General features: G+C 41.0%; 1 protein-coding gene and 1 pseudogene across 3 annotated transcripts in view; one reads left to right on the top strand and one right to left on the bottom strand.

Moving 5' to 3' along the window:
* LOC108166038 (NACHT, LRR and PYD domains-containing protein 12-like) overlaps positions 1-19,759 on the bottom strand; it is a 92,767-nt pseudogene that overhangs the window by 18,312 nt on the left and 54,696 nt on the right. Inside the window, exons 4-6 of the transcript XR_014090022.1 lie at positions 10,919-11,065; positions 6,649-6,884; positions 1,504-3,322 (exon numbers count right to left, since the gene is read on the bottom strand). The product of XR_014090022.1 is annotated as an NACHT, LRR and PYD domains-containing protein 12-like (transcript). The remainder of the gene's footprint in view (positions 1-1,503; positions 3,323-6,648; positions 6,885-10,918; positions 11,066-19,759) is intronic.
* LOC145553960 (NLR family CARD domain-containing protein 3-like) overlaps positions 15,805-19,759 on the top strand; it is a 28,910-nt gene continuing 24,955 nt past the window's right edge. For both annotated transcript variants that reach the window (XM_081613067.1, XM_081613068.1), the window contains exons 1-4: positions 15,805-15,888; positions 16,515-16,646; positions 16,800-16,925; positions 18,376-18,516. In XM_081613067.1, the coding sequence (XP_081469193.1) occupies positions 16,558-16,646; positions 16,800-16,925; positions 18,376-18,516 (356 nt within the window). In that variant the 5' untranslated portion in view covers positions 15,805-15,888; positions 16,515-16,557. The remainder of the gene's footprint in view (positions 15,889-16,514; positions 16,647-16,799; positions 16,926-18,375; positions 18,517-19,759) is intronic.

Genomic DNA, 19,759 nt, shown 5'->3' with positions numbered 1-19,759 from the left:
TTCAGATCTACCATAACTGATTGATACCTGCTGGCCTCAGGTTTACAACCAGCTTCTGACTGAGAAACCAGTAACCTTGCTCTCATTTATAACCTCAGAGGAAACTAGTGGGCAGATGAAAAGTTGGTTCACAAAGTTTCCAACTAGATTAAAGAGCAACAATTTTGATGCAGGAGTTTATTTTAATGGTTCAAGTTTCCATCAATCCTAAACAGGGATTTAATAGAAAAGAGTCAAAGATTCAAAAATGTGAATTATGGGGAAGCGGCTCAATGAGTGAAAGTTAAAAATGTGTCTGTCATTGATTGGATCTGTCAGAAAAAAACAGATTTATAGAATTTTATACTTGAACACTGATAAAAGTGGAATATTTTAAAAAATTTCTAAACATTAAAAGCTGCAGCAATGCTGTCCTGGAGTAGCTGAATGTTTAGATGATTGAAATTGTCCAAAGAATGAAGGAAGTAAAGGCCAAAAACGACCAGAAGCAATTTGAGCAACAAATTCAGTAATCAGACTAAAGTTACTTCTACATATCTTGGGGAGCGACCGCCGTTTCTATGCGACAGTATCAGCAGCAACACAAACATAAACAATGGAGGGAGATGCACATTTTGTTGATGGAAAATCAGGAACTATTGAGTTTCTGTCACCAAGTCTGATTATTATAAGTGCCTCTGGGTTTGTTTTTTCTAAAGACGCTTGCAGTTTTCTGGTTTTGTTTCTGAATGTGAAGTTCCTCATTTGGGTTTGGAAATAAGCAGAGACACATAATAAACCACAGAATTTGTCTGACATCCAGGTAGTTTCAGTCAGAATCTCCCTGTCCATCATTTCCCAGATGATCCATCCTGCTTTGTCTTTGTTAATGTCAAGTTAATATATTTGCAGTGAACGACGTCGAGCTTTGCTTTACGCTCCAGAAAACTGCAAACATTGAGACTAATATGAACAGCAATAAACATTAAAACAGCCATGAATGAACGAGTCTGTAAAGTTGTGCAACTAAACACCATTATAATCATTAATATTAAGATAAGTGTCATAAATCTGTGCAGAAGGCGATCTGAACTGTGGAGCAGCAGGAGAAGCTCTGTGCGCTGAGCTATGACAGCAAACACAGGGCCGTAACACAGAACCTGGAGGCTGGGGCAGGGAGCGTGGGGGGCCTAAAATCCTATTAGAGTTTATAGACAATACAGGAAAACACAAAGATTACTACAGTTATTTATGTTGTTGTAACCATTAAACAATCTGCCCTTCAGTTCAACCTTATAAGTGAGACACATTGTTGATGTTACCATTATAAAATAACTTAGAATAATGTTTTGGCAAAGCTTAATGTAATTTTCACAGGTGGTGGAGCGTTGTTGTTAGCAGATGCTCAAAGTAACCAGAAAAGTTACTTTTCATGTAACTTAGTTACTTTCCACATCAGGTAATCAATAATCTGATTAAAGTTACTTTTTCAAAGTCACTATGTCATCACTGATCCGGACTCACCGAGCCTTTCTGCAGTTCCTCACAGCTGGAACCAGTCTCACTCGTCCCGATTCTGATGTGTTGTACTTCTCCAGGTCCAACTCATCCAGAACCTCTGACATCTGCAGCATGAATGCGAGAGCTGAACACTGGATTTCTGAGAGTTTATTCCCTGATTCCAGGAGCTGTTGGATCTCCTGAAAAACTGAGAGGTCATTCATCTCCACCAGGCAGTGGAAAATGTTGATGCTTTTGTCAGGAGAGATTTCATTAGAACTCATCTTCTTCAGATTGTTGATAATTCTCTGGATGGTTTCTGGACTGTTCTCTGTACGACCCAGCAGGCCTCCTAACAGACTCTGGTTGGACTCCAGAGTGAGACCATGAAGGAAGCGAACAAACAGGTCCAGGTGGCCATTTTTACTGCTGAGGGATTTAGACATAACTCTGTTCATGAAACCCTCGAGAGATTTCTTACTACACTCATCCAAAGATGAATTATAATTATAATAATGTTCTCTCAGGAACTTCTCCATCACCCCTGTATTCCTGCTGGTGAAACAGTGGAACATGTAAACTGCAGCCAGAAACTCCTGGATGCTCAGGTGAACAAAGCAGTAAACTGGTTTCTGGAAGATCAGATTCTCTCTTTTGAAGATCTCTGTACAAACTCCTGAGTACACTGAGGCCTCTGTGACATCCAGACCACACAGCTCCAGGTCTTCTTGGTAGAACATGATGTTTCCTTTCTCCAGATGTTCAAATGCCAGCCTCCCCAGCTTCAGAAGAACTTCCCTGTCAGCCTCCTTCAGCTCTTGTGGACTTGTCTCATGTCCTCCATGGTACTTGTTCTTCTTCCTTTTTGTCTGGATCAGCAGGAAGTGTGAGTACATGTCAGTCATGGTCTTGGGCAGCTCTCCTCTCTGCTGTGAGGTCAACATGTTCTCCAGAACTGTAGCAGTGATCCAGCAGAAAACTGGGATTCCACACATGATGTGGAGGCTCCTGCAGGTCTGGATGTGGGAGATGATTCTGCTGGACAGCTCTTCATCACTGAACCTCCTCCTGAAGTACTCCTCCTTCTGGGCATCGGTGAACCCTCGTACTTCTGTTGCCCTGGAAACACATGAAGGAGGGATCTGATTGGCCGCTGCAGGTCTGGTAGTTATCCAGATGAGAGCCGAGGGAAGCAGGTTCCCCTTGATGAGGTTTGTCAGCAGAACATTGACTGATGACTTATGCGTGACGTCAGAAACCTTCTGCCTGCTGTTGAAGTCCAGTGAAAGTCTGTTTTCATCCAGTCCATCAAAGATGAAGAGCAGTTTGTATTTAGCCAGCTGCTCTGCTGGGAGCTTCTGGAGTGTTGGATGGAAAACATGGAGCAGCGAGAGAAGACTGTGCTGCTGATCTCTGATCAGGTTCAGCTCCCTGAACGAAAGCAGAACCACCACACTGACATCTTGGTTCTCCAAGCCCTCGGCCCAGTCCAGAGTGAACTTCTGCACTGAGAAGGTTTTTCCAACACCAGCGACACCGTTGGTCAGAACCACTCTGATGGCTCCATGTTGGTCAGGGACGGATTTGAAGATGTCCTGGCATCTGATTGGAGAGTCATGGAGGTTCTGGATCTTGGAAGCTCTCTCCAACTGCTTCACCTCATGTTGGGTGTTAACCTCTTCACTCCAACCCTCTGTGATGTAGAGATCAGTGTAGATCCTGTTTAGGAGGATTCTACTTCCTGTTAGATCACTTCCTGTTTCATCACTTCCTTCAGTCACACATTCACATCTCCTCCTCAGACTGATCTTATGTTCCTTTAGAACCTCCTGCAGACGAACATCTGCTGAAACAGAAGAAACAACTGCATTAAAAACATGACTGTGATTAAGTTGGAACAAAATCATCTGGTGCAGATTAGAAAGTTTTATACTGTCTCTGACGTCACATGATCTGAAGATAAATGATCGGATCCATTCTCTGAAACAGAATGTTGTTCTGTTGTCAGACAATTTATTTCTGTCTCAGTTTTGTGGCCAGAATTTGTTCTGATGGGATCTGATTCTCACAAAGCAGAGCAGATAAAAAACCTTACAGAAACATGTCCATTAAATGCTTTAAGCAACACGAACTCTTCTGCATCATGTCACCATGTCCTCATTTTACTGTTTCTATCTGAGCTTCTCCCACAAACAGCAGCTGCAGAAGAGGCAGAGAAAAAGAATGTTTTCTCCTTATCCAGCCTTAATGTGGGAAATCTAGAGAAAAACATGCCAGAGAAATTGCTTGTTTATCTGATAATGTTCACATTTAAAATGGTTTTTCACCATCAGATCTCTGGATCGGATGTTTTTAAAGAAACATTACAGTTTGAAAATGACATGGATTTGATTTGGTCCTTTAGAGGTAAACAACAAATTGTTAGAATTATCACATAATTTGCAAGGAAACATAAACTGTAATCTGTGCTATATTATCAGAGTAAATAAATGTTTCTGTCTCAGACTTTTTTCTCCTCTTTGTAAAAGCAGCAGGTTGCTTTTTCCACCTTCTTGTCTCCATACACTACAGGAAGTAAGTATGTGATAAATTCCCTCTTTGGTCACTAGGTGGCGCTGTAGGCTCAAGAATCTGAGTCAGGGGGCAACAGGTAGCAGGCTGGTGTTGAACTCAGAAGAGCAATACGATTTTTTGAGCGCTGTGTGATCACTGTTGTCGTTTCCTTTTGGAGTTACTGATTCTGTGCTATTCATCTAGTCAGAGTTGAATAATGTGGTGAATTTCTATAAAGATCCTGGGACTGACTTTTACCAGCGTTGCCACCTTTCAGAAAATAAATTAAGGGACGCTCCCCGCGGCGCTTCATCCTACTGTCATGGGGCGGGACGGCCGCTGCAGTGATAGACAATATTTTATGTTGATGTTTTTTGTTTTTAAAAAGTGATCCATAGATACTAATCATTCATACTTGGACTACTCCAAAATTGTACTCCAATCAGAGTAGCACACCTTCAACAAGTTTAAGCAAAGAGTAAAAAGTATTTGGTAAACTGTTCAAATACTGAGTTACTGATCATAACATCTAATTTAATAATCAAAATGTGTCCTCAGACAGCCAAGAGTATAAAAGTTATGTGAAAACTCTGGTACTGTAAAGAGTATTACTAAAATATTCATAGAAATAAATAGTTAGGCTTGGAGGCTGGTTCTCGACCAAATTTACCACAGGGGTCAAGATAGTCAGTTTGAATTGTGAATTAATAAAAAAATGTCAACATTTCTTAATAAACAAACAGAAAGCCCTAACAAACCTTTTAAAGTAGGAAATATTTATGTACCGTATTTTCCGGATTATAAGACGCATGCTAAAACATACTGTCAATAAAAATAAAAAGCAACGGAAACAAAACAGTAAGTTTAGTTGAACTTTATTCACGTTATTTTTTTATTCTTCTTCCACAAATCCATCCTTGTCTTCTGTATCTGAATTGATCAGCTGGGCAATTTTGCCATCAAACATGCCAGGTTCCCTCTCATCATTGTCGGAGTCGGTCTCATTGCCAGGTGGCTGTTCAGCAATGATGCCGGCAAAAGCTCGGACAACAGTTAACGCAGATACTTTAGCCCAGGCTCCCACAATCCATCCACACATGGTGGCGTAACTCGCCCGGCGCTGCCTCCCGTCTTAATAAACGTGTGTTCAGTCTGTCATCCATCGCTCCCACGCTGCTCGCAACTTCTTTTTGAACGCCCTGTTTACACCAATGTCCAGCGGTTGGAGTTCTTTTGTTGATCATCCTGGAATGGCAGCAAACTCCGAATCAGTTTTCTTCACTTGCTTTTTCACAGTAGCAGTGAGATGGGCGCGCATGGAGTCGCAGATGAACAGGGATGGTGATGCGTGGAAAAACCTATCTGGTTTTTACCAGAGGCCTATGCTGCAGAAATCGGACAACAATTCTCTGATTGGTTTATCGCTGCCAGCATACGTACTGTACACTGTACATCTCTGTGTCAGGAACAGATTTTGGAATCCGGTGCACACATAAGGCACACAGGATTATAAGGCGCACTGCTGAATTTTGAGAAAATTTAAGGCTTTTAGGTGCGCCTTATAGTCCGGAAAGTACAGTATTTACTATTAATCTCTTAGTATGATTTGTTCTTTAAATGGCCATTTAGGTTTTTTTGGCTGATACTACTATACAATAAATAAGAGGATGTTTTAAAACCGGGGTGTCCAAAGTAGGTCCTGGAGGCCAGGTGTTACAGGTGTTACAGGTGTTATACAGAGAAACGCAGGCCTGCCGAGAATTGCTTCCCCTGTAGCAGGAGCGCGCATCGCTCTAAACTCTCGCATATTGATGAGAAAACGGACTGAAATATGACCAAAGAGGAAACTTTTGAAGATATTCATAACATTATCACGTTTCTTAACCATGTAAGCCCTAAAACGGTAGGTTTTATTTAATAAATTAACTAATTAACTAAATATGGATTTTACACCTTTGAGAAACGAGTCGAACGTTTTTCAGTCAGTGTCTGATGAAAATGTTCTTCACAGATGGTTGAAATCCCCGCTTTTTCTTTCATCCCCATAATAGCTTAAAGCATTACAAAACAGAGGCCAATTATGTAGAACATTTTACATCATCCTGAACTGTCTTTAGGGCTTTAGGGTCCTTTAGCTCCCACCACGACAATTTAGCTGAACTTAATATATCCTGTGTTTTATTTTGGTCATTATTGTTACAATTAATGTTGATATGTGTGTGTTAGGCGTGTCTATCAGACATTTATAGAAATATGGAACAAATTGTGACCCGTATCGGTTCAATCGGTTCATTTAACAGCCAAATACGGGACGGTTACGTATTTTAAGGGACGAGAGGTTAGCCACCTAGCATCTCATTAGTGCAGAACTAGGCTGCCTAGTTCATACATCAAAATGACCATCAGATGTAATAAAATGTTCAGTTTTAATGCAATTAGCACAAAGAGTTGAGAACAGAGTCACTTTAAAGTAAAACTATTTACAGCAGCTGGAAATACAGAGATTTAGTTGACAGGAAGATTTATAAAACCTTAAATGTCCAAATCCCAACTAAAGACGTTGAATTGGTCCAACAGACGACAGAAGAAGCTCTGATTGGACGTATTCAGACTCACCTGAAGCACAGCTGCTCTGATTGGCTGTCAGCAGTCCAGCTCCTGTTCTGGGTCTTTCTCCACACTGGGGGCAGGAGGAGGGTCCAGATGGAGCAGACTGGTCCCAGTAGGACCTGATGCACTGTCTGCAGAACCAGTGTCCACAGCTGGTAGAGACCGGATCCACCAGAACCTTCTGACACAAAGCACAGCAGGACGGCTGCTCCTCCTCACCAACGCTGCTCCTCTTCCTCCCTCTGTGAAGACATTTCTTCATCACTGAAATAGTTCACTAACAACAGGCTGGAGCCGTCCTGGTACCAGAAGCTGAGTCAGAACAGAACCTCAGAACATTGATGGTTTGAAGTGTTTCATTATATCTGGTGTATTGATGGATCTTTCTCTGGTTGCTTTTGTCCGTCTGAAATCTTAATTCTGTCTGAGTAGAAAACTGTTTCCATCAGAGGCTCAGAGACCAAAATCAGATTCTGATCTGGATTCCAGAGTAGAAACATGGATCATTATTTAATGGTGGAGCTCCAGTAAACAGGATTCAGGTCCAGTTTGCATTTATCTCAGAACTTTATAAAGAGCCTTGAACTGTGACAGAGCATTATTTAGACATGTTAGCAGAGCAACAACAAGTTATTAAATTTGTCTTATTTTTTGCTAAATCTGACTTCATGATGATTCTTTGGACTTTGGTTCTGTTTTCATTTGTAGTTTTATTGTCCTGATTGATAGTTTATAGTTGTAGTTTAGTTACAGTCCATCTTTATTGGGTCCAGTTCCTGTTTTATTTAGACGGTCTGGTTCCTTTAATGCACTTGGTTCTGGTTTCCATTGGTTCTGATCGTTTTGCCTGTTTCTGGGATTATTTGTCACCAAAGACATTAAATACATTGATCTGTTGAGACGGATCATCCTGGAGCTCAGAGCAGAACTTAAAGAAGGAGCCGAGCGGTACCGGTACCGGTCCAGCTGCAGCCATCCTTCAGTCGAGCCGCTTTGTGAATGAACCTTATGGACATAAAGCATCTTTATTCTGTAAATGTAAACTTATAAGAATAAACGTCCTCTTTCCCACTCAGAGACTCTCTGACTGTCTTTAAATCCTGGCTGAACGATTTGCAGCTCAAACACTTAGATCTCTTTATTTCATTTTTTTAATTTGAAATATTTTATTTATGATACATTATTTTTATTTTTTGTGAAGTGACCTCATGTGCCCCAAAAGCACATTTTAATAAAATATGTAATTATTATTATCAGTGGTGGGAAGTAACGAAGTACAAGTACTTCGTTACTGTACTTAAGTACAGTTTTCGTGTATCTGTACTTTACTTAAGTAGATTTAATAATGGGGACTTTCTACTTTTACTCCACTACATTTTACAGTAAGTATCTGTACTTTCTACTTCACTACATTTCTACTAAACTGTCTCGTTACTCGTTACATCCAAGTCTCGTTGCTCTTTTCTTCCGTTAAAATGTGAAGTTCAGGGATTTAAGGTGGCGCCGTAAAATCCCAGCAATAACGTGACTTAGTGTCTGATGTCACCCATCGGCTCCACCTTTACTCGCACGCGGAGCTCCAGACATGCGCAGTGGTTTCCTCTGAGCGGGAGGAGATGTCTGTCTAATCATCAGTAATATAATAGCTGCATAAATAATAAGATATGGCGACATGTAAAATCAGCAGCGCTTCGCTTTCACAGACGGTGGGACTTCGTCCAACTTTTAGCGTCACTTTAAAAGGAAATCTTAAAGAAAGGTAAGATCTGTGCTAGCAAAGCTAGCTGTACTGAGACACATGTTGCATCTGATGAAAAAAAGTTGTCACTCATGCGCTGAATTATTGTGTGGAGGTGTTGACTGAGGTGTCGCATTTATGGAACAACGCTGTGACCAAAGTCTGCAATATAGTGATATGACATCTGAACGATCCGATTCTTCTGGACGGATCTTTACTAAGTCCTAAGGACTGAAGCCTCACTGAGAGCCGTTCTTTGTTCTTGTGTACACTGCGGTATATATATATATATATATATATATATATATATATATATATATATATATATATATAAAAGTTGAAGTATGAACACAGAGCATGCTCATTGCTCATTGATTGATTTCATGGTGGCAAACATCGCAGTGGGAGGGAGGATGAAAACAGTCATGATGCTCATTCTGCTTAGTTACTTGTTGCGCCGTTGGACAGTGTTCATAGTTGAACGTTATTTACTGTTAATTGCGATGTTTCAGTTGTGGTTTCTGACATATGCAATATGGGCAACCGCCCAGGGCGTTATTTTTCTAGGGATAGCAGGAGACCTCTGCGGATTGTAGCACAGCGATGAAAGCAAAACAGAATGAAGTGAGTTTTAATTGATACTGGTTAAATATATTTCAGCTCTAAGTATTTAATATCTAGGTGTTTTTATGGGAATGTGGATCTTTCAGATCAATCTGAAAACCAATTTTGATAGGTAAACTTAATGTTATTGTGTCATTTAGCGCGGGGCGCTGGTCTTGGTCTTGGGTTCGGTGGTCTTGACTACAACTCTGCTGCATGGCTCCTTGGTTGCATGTCCTCCATCCCGCCCGCACCTTCTTTACATCCCCTTTCAGTTGGATTTCTTTCTAAATAAATGTGACTAATGAAGTTCATGCTATGTTAGGACAGGAGACAAAATGTTTCCATCCCTGAAATTATGATTCATAGAATCACATATCTAAGTCTAAACTGTTACAGAGAATAAACACAATAAGAACATGTTTAATCTGTGGTAGTGTTAATTAAAATGGCACATTTCTGATGTAGTAAAATTAAATACGATCGGCACACTTAATGATATTAGCGATTAGGTAATGCATTCAGCGAGTACTTTTACTTTTAATACTTAAGTATTTTTAAAAGCCAGGACTTTTTTACTTTTACTTAAGTAAAATGTTAATGTGGTACTTTGACTTTTACTTAAGTAAATTTTTTGAGTACTTTCTCCACCACTGATTATTATTATAAATACTAATACTGCTACAAACAAGGACGTTGCCATGGTTACTGCTTCACATGGTGGCAGACTTCTGGGTATTTATACTAATTTACATTAATATGTATTTATGGAGGCGACAGGCCGACCAGCAGCTGCTTTATTTCCTATAAATTGTGATTTATAAAGTAAAGGTGAGCAGGTTTGTACGTACGGTTTTATACATCCTAATTTTTTGTGCGCTGCACTTTTCTAAATTTGTCCATGTTGGAGTGAAAACTGCTCTCTCTTTTATACATGAGGCTCCAGACCTCAGTGGAACATGGAAGCTGCTAGAGATTCATAAAGACACAAAGGAAACTATTTAGTTTTTCCTCCAGTTTGTTCTGTTCTCTCAAAGATCACAACTGAAACAAGAACTAAAATGATTTAAATGATGTTTTGGTCTCCATGAATCAGTTTCTAAGCTGAAATCAAAGATTAAATCCTGGTTGGTCTCTGCAGAGTCATATTGTCCACAGAAAAAGTTTCTGTGGCTGCTGCACATTTTCACGGCAGCGAAAAAGTTTGTGTATATTTATGCAAATCTTGACGCAAAGTTAATTTTTATACATGCTGACGTTTGCGTAAAATATGGTACCGCACATTTTTTGTGCGGACGCTTTATGCGTCTGCAGAGAAGCAGAAAGTTTAAAGTTCTGGATTGTCAACCTGGATCACATGGTCCCAGTGTTCCCAGTATATAGACTGGTCCCAGTGTTCCCAGTATATAGACTGGTCCCAGTGTTCCCAGTATATAGACTGGTCCCAGTGTTCCCAGTATATAGACTGGTCCCAGTGTTCCCAGTATATAGACTGGTCCCAGTGTTCCCAGTATATAGACTGGTCCCAGTGTTCCCAGTATATAGACTGGTCCCAGTGTTCCCAGTATATAGACTGGTCCCAGTGTTCCCAGTATATAGACTGGTCCCAGTGTTCCCAGTATATAGACTGGTCCCAGTGTTCCCAGTATATAAACTGGTCCCAGTAAAGAAGTTTCCTCTCTCAGTGGGTTTATCTCTGAATTGTTGCTCTCTAAAGTTCTGGTTGTTTCTGTTTCCATGGATCATTTCCATCCATCTCTGACTCACTGAAGCCTCATTAAAACTCCTCTGATTGGCTGACATTCCTCATGTCTACTCAGCTTCAAGTTGGCAGAAAAATTAAGTTTATTTTTATTTATTTGCTGAAGATAAACAAGTTAATATTAAATAAATCTGTGTGGAGTCACATGAATCAGTGAGAAACTGGTTTCTTACTTCCTGTCTGAGGGTCCAGGTTCATTACTGAAGAATGGAGGATGATCTTTGGACCGGTCACTCCTCATAGAGGGACAGACGGATCCTGCAGGTTCTGCTCTGTCCTGCTTTAGGTCCAAATCTTCCATCTTCTGGATTTCAGTGAGTCTGAAAGAGAAACCAGTACCAGTCAGTTCCCAGTGATCCAGTCAGCAGAAAGTTGATCCCATCATGTGTTCAGAGGATCAGAGGAACCTGATCCAGCAGGAACCATCTGGGTTTGAATTGTTCTCTCCTTCACTTCTTCATGACCTTCTGATGTCTGCTGGCTGATCCAGAACCTTCTGGAGAACTTCTGACTTTATTAACAACATTTAAAACCTGAAACCTGAACTGGAATCATGTTCCAGGTCTGCAGAAACATCCAGAGTGAGGTCAGATGTAGTGAATGAAGGAGTGAACATTTCCTATGAAGTGGTGATGTGTTGGTCCTGAACAGATGGGCTCAGTTAAAGCAGCGGTTCTGAAACCTGTGGGGTCCAGACCTCCTTTAGACGGGCTGCCAGTCCTCCTGCTGAGAGTCGGTTCAGTCAGAGAGGCAGGAATATGTGGAAGGAATATTTTCCAGACGGACCAACAATCAGAGAGATTCAGGATCAGGTGATCCATGGAGATCATGAGGAGGATCTGATCACTCTCAGCTTCCAGCAGATCTGTTCAGGTTTCCAGCAGCGCTTAGAGAGACAAAGAGTTTCTCACTGCTGCAGGAGAAACAACAAGTCCAACTGGAAAAGAAACAACTCAGAGAGGAGGAAGAGAGGGAAATCTGTTGAGTTTAAATCTGGTTTGACTCCACAGATCAGAGAAACATCAGTTTCTGATGAACCCCAGACTGCAGAGGAAGGAGAGATGTGTCACATTTTAGGATTTAAATAATCAGGTAAAGCAGTTTAACAGGATGGAGTATTATGGACACACTAAGAAAATACATAAAAATATATAAAATATGAGAATAAAGTCAGAAAATTACAACTTTATTCTGGTAATATTATACATTTCTTCCAAAAAATTATATTTTATTTTCATCTTATTATGGTTTTAATATTCTGTTGTAGTTTAAAGTGCTTTTGTTCTGGTTTTTCCTAATAAGATAAAACCAGTTCTGCTCTTTAAAAGACTCATTTAGTTCTGATTTAGTTTATATTCATGATCACCTCCAGGTGTTGGTGCTGCCTAAAGGTGGGATCATGTGGGATCCTGTAGATCTCAGTCGCAGTAACTAAGTTGTGGCACTTTGTTAAATATTTCTCTCATGAAATATAAATGTGTTTCTTCATGTAACAACAATTTATAAGCAGCAATGATTCACAATAAAGTTTCCATTTCAATTAATTTAATTTTCCGTCTAAATACTTCCTTGATCCCTTAAATTAAAATAAATCCAGCAAAGCTCGACCCCTAAAGGATCCATGACAGACGGTCTTCTATCCGTCCCACCGAGAGGCGAAGCGCAGATCGATGCTCTACGGTAGGAAAATCTGACAGGGCACCACCTGTTCCAGTCCAGGTGGAGGTGGTGGAGTGTGTAGGGAGACAACATCAGATTCCTGGACATCCAGGTCACCTCGGACCGGACCTGGTCACTGAACACCTCTGTTCTGACGAGGAAGGCCCAAGAAACACTCTTCTTCCTCAGGAAGTTGCAAAGGGCTGGACTTCCTGCTCAGCGGCTCCAGAACGTCTACAGAGCCGTGATGAAGAGCATCCTCTGCCTCAGCAGGACTGGGTGGGACGACAACAACCCAGGACCAAAAGGACTCGGCCCGGGTGGTGAGAACGGCCCAGTGGATCGTGGGATCAGTTACCGAACCTGGACCTGATATCTACTGGCCGACTGCAGAGGAAGGCCAGTTGTGTTGCTGCTGATGATCCACCCACCCAGGACACAAACTGTTGGTACCGTCTGGAAACGCTGCAGGTCCAGAAGGTGAACAACCACTTTATGGATAAAGATCAGCTTTTTCCCCAGAGCTGAGAATCAATCTGTCCACCTTCCATCCTCTCTGCCCCCTGCAGACACACCCACAGCCTCATGCTGCCCCTAAGGGCTGATTAAGACTTTATTGATTCATCTATTGATCACTGAGGCACCACTCCAGTTTCATTATGTTCTAGAAACATGATAATAAAAACCTTATGTCTGAAAACGACAAGTTATTTCTGTCCTCCGTCTCAAAATGGAGCCTGATCTGAGGAACAAAGTTAGATTCAGTTTCTGTTTCACTCAGTAACATGACTTGTGTGTTTTCATCATAACAGAAGCGTCTAAAGTCCTAATTTGATTTGTGGAATAAATATTTACAGTTAAAATCAGATAGATTTTAACAATAAAGTTAGAAAACTTTCAGTGTTTCTATATTAAAAGGTTCTGCAGTCAGAAGAGTTCAACTACATTTCCCATGATCCTCTAGTGGCTCAACAAACCTGTTGATCAACATTGAGATCATAACAGGCTATAATGGATCAAACCTTTGTAAATATAACTGGGAACATCTGAAACTTACTGGTTCAGTTTACAGCAGTTAGAAACAGCTCACCTCTCTGATGGTGGAGATCCAGGAGATTTAAAGTCAATGGGTTCATACATTGACCTGTCACTCTTAAAGGACACACAGCTGGGTTCTGGTTCTGGTTCTGGTCTGAGTCTCTGATGGATCCTGACAGAAACATGATGATTAAAACTGAATCTGTTCAGTCTGGATGAAGCAGCAAAGAGGAGCAGCAGCAGCTTCATCACCACGTCTGTTTGGGCCTGATATAGTGAACGCTGTGTGAAAAGGGCTGTGGACAGTTAGAGATGGTGACCTCACCTCTGACCTTTGCTCTGGCTCTCATCTTCCCCACACAGAGTGGTTTTAGAGGGAGGGACTCCCTCCTCTCTGTCCTCACACTGATCCATGCTGCTGAATTCACATCAGCTCACACACACTTTCTAGCTTCACCTGCAGAGGAAACACACATCATTCATCTGCACATCAACTCTGATCATCCTTTACATCATTAGTGCTGGAAAAAGATCAGCTGCTCCTCCTCTGATTGGCTCTTCTTCTCTGCTTCATATCAGTGTCAGGTGAATGCAGTCAGACAGCAGAGAGGCAGAGGAAGCTGCCATCAGCTGCTGCACTTCTACTATCCGTCCACTAGATGGAGACATGGAGCAACTTTTACATTCACTGGTTCAACCTGAACAACAGGAAGGATTTTAGTTCATTATTAATCTCTACAAGTGGATTATCTGCGGGGTCAAAGGTGAACTATTTAGTAATTAAACTGAACTGAACACATTTTACTATAATAACATTGAACTTTGAAAGAAGCAGGACAAAATTGTTGTGTCCGACTTTAAAGGTGGAGATCAGAGTTTGATACAAGGAAATAAAATTATGAATCAGTTTTTTCAGAGAATTAAAAAAAACATCTGTTAATCAATAATCTCTTAGATTCACCTTCAAACAGCAAAGATGCAACTTTTAGCTGAAATCAGAAATGAACCTTTTCTCCAAACATCAGAGCAGAAACAGTCAGTAAAGTTCCTGAACATCATGTAGAAAACAAAGCAAACTTACAGTTTGTTCTAACGATCCAGAGAGCTGAAGAATCTGTGATCAACAAACTGAGACCCAACAGAACCACAGGAGAACCAGACTGGTGCCACACCTGGAAAGACTGTAATGGGACAGGACTGGACTTTTACCTGATCTGAACGATTCAGAGTTGAAAGTCCAGGTGTTATAAATGTTGAATAACTGATCATGTGACGGCTCACCTGGTTTGTAGTTTCTTCTTCCAGAGCAGCAGAAGGTTTGCTGTGAAATCAGAGGCAGGTTGATAAAGTCTTCATGAGGAAGGAGAGAAGTTCTGATGAAAATGTTTCATGATGGTTAATGATGATGAAGCTGCTACCAACACCTGATTGTTTTTCTTTGTGGTAATAATCGTTTATTATGTTCTTAAGGTTTTTTAATCTTTGTTTTCATTGTTGTTATGTTTGCAACTTAATTTGAGGAGAAATGAGTCCAGAGAAAAGAGCAGCTGGTTGATTCCTGCTGCAGTAACTGGTCTGACTATGAAACCAGTCAGAATATGAACATAAAGTTAAACAAACTAAACTTCTTAACATCACCACATTACTGCAGCTAAAACCACACGTTGTTATAATATAGATTATTAATAAAGCTCCTATATAACCATTGATCATCATGTCAGTGAGGTGAGCAGAGTGAGGACAGTCTCTGGTTAAACCAGGATCAGCTGAGCAGGTTCTGCTGATCCAGGTTGAAACCCTGATTTCATTTCAATCATCAACCTGAATCTAAAGTCAGATCAGCAGCAGAGAGGTGGCAGCTTGTTCCAGACTCATTATTTACACATGATGCAGCTGTTTTCCAGCTGTTCTCCACAGCTGGAGGGAGGGAGGGGGATGTTTGGAGGAGAGAACCTGAACCTCCAGGTTTTACAGCTGGATTCTGACCTCAGCAGCTGGAACAACGACACAGATGAAACCAGAGACTCCTGGAAAATGGATGTTTGGATCTGATCAGGTCTGCAGATTCACTGACTGGGATTTATTCAGAAAATGTCTCAGAGCTGAGAAGAGCTGAGCTTCTTCAGACTGAATGCTGGGAAACCTTCACTCCTCCCATTCAGTGATGTTCAGGTTCTGAACTCTAAAAACTAAAATCAGTTGGAAACATCAGGAATTTGGTCCATTAAAAGTGATCAGATCCAAACATCCATTTTCCAGGAGTCATTTATACATTTATAACACCTGGACTTTGAACTCTGAATCGTTCAGATCAGGTAAAAGTCCAGTCCTGTCCCATTACAGTCTTTTCAGGTGTGGCACCAATCTGGTTCTCCTGTGGTTCTGTTGAGTCTCAGTTTGTTGATCACATTTTCTTCTTCAGCTCTTTGGATCGTTTGAACAAACTGTAAGTTTGCTTTGTTTTCTACATGATCTTCAGGAATTTTACTGACTTTCTGCTCTGATGTTTGGAGAAAAGGTTCATTTCTGATTTCAGATAAAAGTTGCATCTTTGCTGTTTGAAGGTGAATCTACAAGATTATTGATTAACATCAGATGTTTTTTTTTCTTCTCTAAAAAAACTGATTCATAATTTTATTTCCTCGTATCAAACTCTGATCTCCACCGTTAAAGTCGGACACAACAATTTTTGTCCTGCTTCTTTCAAAGTTCAATGTTATTATAGTAAAATGTGTTCAGTTCAGTTTAATTACTAAATAGTTCATCTTTGACCCTGCAGATAATCCACTTGTAGAGATTAATAATGAACTAAAATCCTTCCTGTTGTTCAGGTTGAACCAGTGAATGTAAATGTTGCTCCATGTCTCCATCTAGTGGACTGATAGTAGAAGTGCAGCAGCTGATGGCAGCTTCCTCTGCCTCTCTGCTGTCTGACTGCATTCACCTGACACTGATATGAAGCAGAGAAGAAGAGCCAATCAGAGGAGGAGCAGCTGATCTTTTTCCAGCACTAATGATGTAAAGGATGATCAGAGTTGATGTGCAGATGAATGATGTGTGTTTCCTCTGCAGGTGAAGCTAGAAAGTGTGTGTGAGCTGATGTGAATTCAGCAGCATGGATCAGTGTGAGGACAGAGAGGAGGGAGTCCCTCCCTCTAAAACCACTCTGTGTGGGGAAGATGAGAGCCAGAGCAAAGGTCAGAGGTGAGGTCACCATCTCTAACTGTCCACAGCCCTTTTCACACAGCGTTCACTATATCAGGCCCAAACAGACGTGGTGATGAAGCTGCTGCTGCTCCTCTTTGCTGCTTCATCCAGACTGAACAGATTCAGTTTTAATCATCATGTTTCTGTCAGGATCCATCAGAGACTCAGACCAGAACCAGAACCAGAACCAGAACCCAGCTGTGTGTCCTTTAAGAGCGACAGGTCAAAGGATGAGATCATTAACTTTAAATCTCCTGGATCTCCACCATCAGAGAGGTGAGCTGTTTCTAACTGCTGTAAACTGAACCAGTAAGTTTCAGATGTTCCCAGTTATATTTACAAAGGTTTGATCCATTATAGCCTGTTATGATCTCAATGTTGATCAACAGGTTTGTTGAGCCACTAGAGGATCATGGGAAATGTAGTTGAACTCTTCTGACAGCAGAACCTTTTAATAGAAACACTGTAAGTTATTTAACTTTATTGTTAAAATGTATCTGAACTATTAACAGTAAATATTTATTCCACAAATCAAATTAGGACTTTAGACGCTTCTGTTATGATGAAAACACACAAGTCATGTTACTGAGTGAAACAGAAACTGAATCTAACTTTGTTCCTCAGATCAGGCTCCATTTTGAGACGGAGGACAGAAATAACTTGTGGTTTTCAGACATAAGGTTTTTATTATCATGTTTCTAGAACATAATGAAACTGGAGTGGTGCCTCAGTGATCAATAGATGAATCAATAAAGTCTTAATCAGCCCTTAGGGGCAGCATGAGGCTGTGGGTGTGTCTGCAGGGGGCAGAGAGGATGGAAGGTGGACAGATTGATTCTCAGCTCTGGGGAAAAAGCTGATCTTTATCCATAAAGTGGTTGTTCACCTTCTGGACCTGCAGCGTTTCCAGACGGTACCAACAGTTTGTGTCCTGGGTGGGTGGATCATCAGCAGCAACACAACTGGCCTTCCTCTGCAGTCGGCCAGTAGATATCAGGTCCAGGTTCGGTAACTGATCCCACGATCCACTGGGCCGTTCTCACCACCCGGGCCGAGTCCTTTTGGTCCTGGGTTGTTGTCGTCCCACCCAGTCCTGCTGAGGCAGAGGATGCTCTTCATCACGGCTCTGTAGACGTTCTGGAGCCGCTGAGCAGGAAGTCCAGCCCTTTGCAACTTCCTGAGGAAGAAGAGTCTTTGTTGGGCCTTCCTCGTCAGAACAGAGGTGTTCAGTGACCAGGTCCGGTCCGAGGTGACCTGGATGTCCAGGAATCTGATGTTGTCTCCCTACACACTCCACCACCTCCACCTGGACTGTAACAGGTGGTGCCCTGTCAGATTTTCCTACCGTAGAGCATCGACCCCAAAGTTTCAGAACCGCTGCTTTAACTGAGCCCATCTGTTCAGGACCAACACATCACCACTTCATAGGAAATGTTCACTCCTTCATTCACTACATCTGACCTCACTCTGGATGTTTCTGCAGACCTGGAACATGATTCCAGTTCAGGTTTCAGGTTTTAAATGTTGTTAATAAAGTCAGAAGTTCTCCAGAAGGTTCTGGATCAGCCAGCAGACATCAGAAGGTCATGAAGAAGTGAAGGAGAGAACAATTCAACCCAGATGGTTCCTGCTGGATCAGGTTCCTCTGATCCTCTGAACACATGATGGGATCAACTTTCTGCTGACTGGATCACTGGGAACTGACTGGTACTGGTTTCTCTTTCAGACTCACTGAAATCCAGAAGATGGAAGATTTGGACCTAAAGCAGGACAGAGCAGAACCTGCAGGATCCGTCTGTCCCTCTATGAGGAGTGACCGGTCCAGAATAGAACCTCCAGACTTCAGTACTGAACCAGAACCATCAGAGTAAGAAACCAGTTTCTAACTGATTCATGTGACTCTGCAGAGACCAACCAGGATTTAAACTTTGATCTCAGCTTAGAAACTGATTCATGGAGACCAAAACATTATTTTAAATCATTTAGTTATTTTTTCAGTTGTGATCTTTGAGAAAACAGAACAAACTGGAGGAAAAAGTAAATAGTTTCCTTTGTGTCTTTATGAATTTCTAGCAGCTTCCATGTACCACTGAGGTCTGGAGCCTCATGTATAAAAGAGAGCAGTTTTCACTCCAACATGGACAAATTTAGGAAAGTGCAGCGCACAAAATATTAGGATGTATCAGGATGTATAAAACCTGTACAAACCTGCTCACCTTTACTGTAAAAATCACAATTTATAGCAAATAAAGCAGCTGCTGGTCAGCCTGTCGCCACCATAAATACATATTAGTGTAAATTAATATAAATACCCAGAAGTCTGCCACCATGTGAAGCAGTAACCATGGCAATGTCATTGTTTGTAGCAGTATAAGTATTTATAATAATAATAATTATATATTTTATTTAAAATGGGTTTTTAGGGCACATGAGGTCACTTCACTAAAAATAATAATAGTAAATTTTAAGTAAAATATTTCAAATTAAAAAAATAAAATAGAAGATCTAGCAGCAGATCATTCAGCCAGGATTTAAAGACAGACAGAGAGTCTCTGAGTGGGAAAGAGGACGTTTATTCTTATAAGTTTACATTTACAGAATAAAGATGCTTTATGTCCATAAGGTTCATTCACAAAGCGGCTCGACTGAAGGATGGCTGCAGCTGGACCGGTACCGGTACCGGTACCGCTCGGCTCCTTCTTTAAGTTCTGCCCAGCGATCCAGGATGATCAGTCTCAACAGATCAATGTATTTAACAAATAATCCCAGAAACAGGCAAAACGATCAGAACCAATGGAAATCAGAACCAAGTGCATTAAAGGAACCAGACAATCTAAATAAAACATTAACTGGACCCAATAAAGATGGACTGTAACTAAACTACAACTATAAACTATCAATCAGGACAATAAAACTACAAATGAAAACAGAACCAAAGTCCAAAGAATCATCATGAAGTCAGATTTAGCAAAAAATAAGACAAATTTAATAACTTGTTGTTGCTCTGCTAACATGTCTAAATAATGTTCTGTCACAGTTCAAGGCTCTTTATAAAGTTGTTAGATAAATGCAAACTGGACCTGAATCCAGTTTACTGGAGCTCCACCATT

This window comes from Poecilia reticulata, chromosome 12, assembly GCF_904066995.2.
Source record: "Poecilia reticulata chromosome 12, P_reticulata-male-v2, whole genome shotgun sequence".
Classification (NCBI taxonomy): Eukaryota; Metazoa; Chordata; class Actinopteri; order Cyprinodontiformes; family Poeciliidae; genus Poecilia; species Poecilia reticulata.
Note: the sequence above shows the minus strand (reverse complement) of the source record. Positions and strands in the feature narration are given on the sequence as shown.